Source organism: Chrysemys picta, chromosome 15 (assembly GCF_011386835.1).
Source record: "Chrysemys picta bellii isolate R12L10 chromosome 15, ASM1138683v2, whole genome shotgun sequence".
NCBI classification, from domain to species: Eukaryota; Metazoa; Chordata; order Testudines; family Emydidae; genus Chrysemys; species Chrysemys picta.
In genome coordinates, this window is record NC_088805.1 from 7,468,762 (window position 1) to 7,474,635 (window position 5,874).

Genomic DNA, 5,874 nt, shown 5'->3' on the forward strand with positions numbered 1-5,874 from the left:
ATATTTGTGAAGGGAAGGGTGAAACCTTCATTCAGGGCTGGACCGCGGAGGCTCAGTGCCTGGAGGCTGAATTTGAACAGCCAAAGACCTGGGCTGTTAGAGGGGCGCAGCACGGGGACGTAAGGATCAGGGATGCCTTGAGGCAGCACTTTGAAGCTGAAATCCACTAATATTTGTTGCTATGCTCGGGAGTGCAGCGCTTGTAATTCTAGGAGGTGATTGTGATTGGTGCAGATGATGCACTATGAAGGTTTAAGAAAATTGCATGTTGCTTTGCAGGGCTCTGTTTGCTTTCAGTTAATGGAATAAAGATTGCTGTCAAACCAAAATAATTATTTTATTAAGAACAACAACCAGAGGAGAGAGACAAACAAAAAAGCACATCAGCGCTGTGGGGGATGGGGGAAGGGAGGGTCCCATGAGGAGGTGGGGTCCCGGGACAGTTAAAGATATGCAACCTTGTTCTTTGGAGTATAGTGCAGCGGGTACTGTACTTCAGCAGGGCTAAACTGCAGAGGGATGGGTGTTGAGTGCAGTGGGTACTGGGAGTCCGCAGGGCTGGACTGTGACGGGGCAGGAGTGGAATGCAGCGGGTACAGTCTGGAGCCAGGAGGTTGATAAGAGTGTGTTGGCAGTGTCTGGCGGGGCGCATGGGAAAGAGATTTGCGATAGCGGCTGCAGTGGTGGGTGGGCGCGGAGCTGCTCGGTTTGCAGTGCTAATAGCACCTGGAGCGTGTCCGCTTGGCACTCCATAACGTTTAAGAGCTGCTCCGTGGCTTCGTTCTGGCACGCCACGTTCTCCTTTCGGTCCCTCTTCTCGCTGTCCTGCCACTTCTTCAATTCCTGTTTTTCAGCCATGGAGTGCATCATGACATCACGCAGAAAGTCCTCTTTAGTTTTTCGTGGCCACTTTCTAATTCTGCGCTGCCGTTCAGCCGGCGCTAACAAAGAGGGAGGCTGGGCTCCCAAGGTCTCATCTGTGAAGCCAAAATGCAACATTTTACAGCAGCAGTATTGTTTGCACCACACAGGCCACTGATTTAAAACACAGCCACCGTTCACATACCTGTTACTAACTGGCTGACCCCAGGCAAGCACACATGAGCCACAAGCCCCCCCCAGAATGGTGAGTAACCGCAGGGGCAGGGGAAATCTGTGTCCTAGGACCGTACTGTACACTGGGCACGTGGCTCTTGGGGAGAGCCAGCACTGTGGGGGGGTGGGGGCTTATAATCATTATAGTCCCCACATTTTCCACAGGCTGTGTTCATTATGGAAGACATCTCACTGCTGAGGGTGAGCAGGGAATCAAGGGAGGGTCTTCTCCAAGCCTTCGGCTTCCGCCCTGGCCCCTATGTGGCTCGCCTGTGTGCAGCAATGGTCCCCCCCAGTGATGGCAGAGTGGCACGGGAAAGTTACCGTTAATGGGGCAAGAAACAAAGCAGCTCTGGCGAGGAACCTGTGGCAGCGGATTGCCCAGTATCTCCGTGAGCGTTTCGTGGAGATCTTTGAGGCAGCTTCCCGTGAAGTGAGGGAGTCAATCAACACCCTGTTCCGCCGCTCAGACTAGGCATGTGGTGGTACGTGCATCACACAGACACAAGCCTGCTTTCTGCAACCCTCCTGCCCCCAACAACTCGCCTCAGCGATTCCCCAAATCAAAGCCACTTACCAGGGGCCTCCTCTCCTGTTTGTGCTTCGCCAAGATCCGACAGCTGTGACTGACTAGCCTCCTCCGGGGTAGAGAAGAGCTCCTGGCTGCCTGCACCTCTGACCTCCGAGTCATCCTCTGCCGCTGGGTCCCCCTCCACATCCTCGTCCAAGATTTCCTCCTCCTGGCTTAGTCCACTCTCAACCAGCACGTGAACCACTGAAGTATCCACAGTGGCCTTTGCAGTGGAGGTGGGGTCGCCACCGAGTATCGCATCCAGCTCTTTGTAGAACCGGCAGCTCGTAGGCGCAGCACCGGAGCGGCGGTTTGCCTCCCGCGCCTTGTGGGAGGCCTTCTGCAGCTCCTTCACTTTGATCCTGCACTGCAGTGTGTCCCAGTCATGGCCCCTTTCTGTCATGCATCTAGAAATCTCTCCGTAGGTGTCATAATTCCTACGGCTGGAGCGCCGCTGGGACTGGACAGCCTCCTCTCCCCAAATGCTGATGAGGTCCAGCAGCTCAGCATTGCTCCAAGCGGGGGATCGCCTGGTGCGTGGAGCAGGCAGGGCCACCTGGAAAGATGCGCTGAGGCCACTGCACACGTCACCGAGCAAACAGGAAGGGGACTTTCAAAATTCCCAAGGAATTTAAGGGGTGGGGCTCACAGTTGGTCACCTGAGGGCAGGGCAGTAGAGTTCAAACCGATGACCAGAGAGGCAAGAACAGGCATTGTGGGACATCTCCCGGAGGCCAATCGCAGCACTGTAATCGACCAGGGTGTCTACACTGGCACCGCGGCGCTGTAGCCCAGCGCAGAAAGCTGTACGCCTCGTCATGGTTTTTTTACAGCGCTGCAATTGTGCTGTTTCTGCGCTCTACGTGACCTGGCAGTGTGTGCACCGTGGGAGTTACAGCACAGAAAGCTGCTTTACTGCGCAGAAAGTTGCCAATGTAGACAAGGCCTGAGCTCCTGTATAACACGGGCCAGAGACCTTCCCCTATAGCATGCCTTTAAAACCCCTCAGATCTTCATTTTAAAATTGCCACTGATGGAGAATCCACCATGACCCTTGATAAATTGTTCCAGTAGTTAATTAACCTCACTGTTACAAACTGATGTAATCAAGTCACTCCTTAACCTTTCCTTTGTTAAGCTAAAGGAGCTTCGTGCTTTAAATCCTGAACACTTTTCTTTGTCGTGTGTGGGGGGGTTCTTTTCTTGCATCAAGTACTGGATTTTGCCTGCTGGTAAAATAATTTCATAGCGGTAAATCCGCAACGTGTAGCCCACATATGCTGCTTTCAGGCCCCTGCGGGGTGGTTTGTTTTGGAAGTGGGATTGCTTTTATGGGGGCAACACAATTAATTTATTATAGGGTTGCAATATAAATAAGGGGCAATAAAAAAAGCGGGGGGGAAGAAACTTCTTCTGCTGATTAGAGCTCTGAAAACAGGGCAATGAAAGATTCAAGCTCTGAAAGTAGAGAGAGAAACTGCCCCTTATCTTTTAGGCAGACTAATCATCTCCGAGGAATTTTCCTCTAGCCTCAGTGCCACTTTTTTTCTCTCCATAAACTGGTTTTAGTTATTTTAAGAGGCGCAGCCTCAAAAGCCAAGTCGTTTATCTTTCCCAAAGCATTTTCCAGCCTGTCACGTTATGAAGCCGGGAACGTCACGTGTGCTGTCAGGATTTTTTCTCCCTGCAGAACCGATCGGTCTCCTGTGGCTTGCTGATCCGGAGGCGATGCGATGGTCTGCGGTGCTGAAACCTGTGAGGGGATCAAGCAGGAGACCAGTAAGATCTTCTGAGAGATTAGCTCAATAGTCCAATGCTGAGAATCAGGCCTGTCTGTGTCTGTGGTGGGAATGAGACAGAAAGAGCTTTTCTGAAGGCAGGTTGACGTCACCAAACATTAACGGGTGCCAGTGGCACTATATAAGGCTCGGGGCTAAATTGTACCCTCAGTTACACCACTGATTTTAAAAGAATTGCATGGTTGGTTCCTGCCTGGACCTTAAATTTTATATTGACCATATTCTGAGTCCCATCTCTATCCAGCTCATTTATCAGCCGTTCTCTTGATGCACGGTTCCTGGTAGTTGCTGTAATCAGTTGGTGCATGGTATCTTGCTTAAGAAAGAAGAGGAGGGCTACTTAGACAAATGAAAAATGGGCTTCTTTCAGCGTTTGGACTGAAACGATAAGTTAATCTTTCAAGTCTGGTAAACAGCAGGGTTTGAAATCAGAATACTGCCACCAACAGGGGCTTATGTTGAACTACAGATGGTCATGCCCAGGGCTTTAAGACCCAGGAGATGGGACAATGCTGTCATTAATCTTTTGACAAGTTCTGCATTCTGGCTTCTGAATTTAGACGCACATCAGATTGGAGAATTGTGTTAATGGTGCTCCGTACTGAAATTCTTTCTGCAAAGTTACAGTGAAAAGGAACATTAGACTTTTGGGGTTACGTTCCTGGCTCTGCTACCAACTCATTGCCAGCTGGCACAGGTGACCTTGCCTCACCTACCCCTTCTGAAAAATGGAGACTGTAATATTAACCCGCTTCTCCAGGGGCTTGTGAGACTTAGTCAAGAAATATTTGTAAAGAGCTTGGAAATCTCAAGTTAAATGTGCACTACTGACAGGGCTCCCAACATGGAGGGTCACGGCTCCCAATGGGGATACAGAAAGGTGTCAGTGGTAGCCTTCCCATACCGCTGAATAGTGAGAGGTCCTAGCTCGGTCCTAATTAGATGGGAGAAGGTGCCGAAAGGAAGGGTACAGAAAATACAGAAAAAGTTGAGATCAAATGCACTACAGAAATGCAACAAATAACTAAGACAAGATGTAGAGATACTCAGAAAATGGAATTCCATCCCATGGGAAAGTCTGCAATTTCAAAATTTGCTTTCAACCTAACTAAAGGCCAAAGGTTGAAATCTCAAAATATTTTGTGGAGTAGAAATTCTGAGATATTTCAATTCAGAAGCATCATCACGTCCTCATCAAAACGTTCACTTCAAGTTGCTCGTTTTGGTTCATTTCTATGTTGAAACATTATAATATAACAACACAACACACTATATATAACAAACAAAACAAGAACATCAAAAGGAAATACGCCATTTTGTTTTCAAATAATTTCAAAAGTTTTCCCATCGAACCCCGTTGAAATCGACTTGTTCCCATGAAATATTTCAATGTCAACAAAACAGCCTTTGCTGGTGGAAAACTTCCATTGGGGAAAAGAAATTATCCAGTTCTCCCAAGCTGCAGACTTCCCATAGTGTAGCTCTGGGGAATCTGAATGGAAATTACGGACAACATCAGACCCATGTAATAATTCATCCAATTGTACGGAAACAAATGGACTCAGATGTGAATTTTGAAGAGGCCCCTCTTTTCCATTTCTTGTTGTTCCCTTTAAAGCTTTGGAGTTGGGTTTTAGCTTCTCTTTTGAATGCACAAACCATTTTCCCTTTATTCAAGCTATTGTCCAGTAATATAGTATTCGGGCTACACACCTTCACTACAACTTCATTAAAGAGACCTTGATGCTGCCCTTCAATATTACTGCTTGCCTTTGGATGCTTCATTGAGGGAAAGGAAAGCAAGAACAACAGGCCCATGAGACACATGCAGATCTTTCACCTAGGTAAAAGTATCTGTAAACCTCGTTAGACATTTAGGGTGGTATTTTAACATCCAGAACCCTTAGCCAGCTAAAGTGTGGCGATTCTTGGACTCAAAATAACTTCAATTCCTTGCTATATTCATACCTTCATAGAGTATTTGGGAAGATTATGTTCAGGTACCAAAAGCCTATTGACTGGTAAAAAAATCTGTATCATTTTACTGCCCTCTAGTGGCTGAAGCAAATGTATGCAGCAAGAGAAGTATTGTTTGTATTAATTATAACTTCTGATACATTTTGAATGAAAACTGCTGACTAAGAGACCAGATGTATGCAACCCCAGTGACATCAATGGGATGGTCCAATGAGGAAGAACTCCAGGATCAAGGGTCACATGTCTCATACAAATCTTGTGGTTAAGATTGCCTTGCTCCTTCTAATGCCAATTTATATTTTATTATTTATTATTATTATTAGTAGTAATACAGTAGCGTCTAGAGGTTCCGACTAAGATCGGGGCTCCATTGTGCTAGGGGCTGTACAAACACTGAGTGAGAGCCAGTGCCTCTCCCAATCTAATGAGACA

At 47.5% G+C, this 5,874-nt stretch overlaps 1 protein-coding gene across 1 annotated transcript; it reads right to left on the bottom strand.

Annotated features, from left to right (window-relative positions):
* Positions 1-318: 318 nt before the first annotated feature.
* On the bottom strand, positions 319-3,800 carry LOC135975795 (uncharacterized). The gene is made up of 2 exons (XM_065568293.1): positions 1,673-3,800; positions 319-977 (listed from the first exon to the last, which is right to left on the bottom strand). The coding sequence occupies exons 1-2, from the start codon at positions 2,067-2,069 to the stop codon at positions 505-507; spliced, it is 870 nt and encodes a 289-aa protein (XP_065424365.1). The 5' UTR covers positions 2,070-3,800; the 3' UTR covers positions 319-504.
* Positions 3,801-5,874: the final 2,074 nt, after the last annotated feature.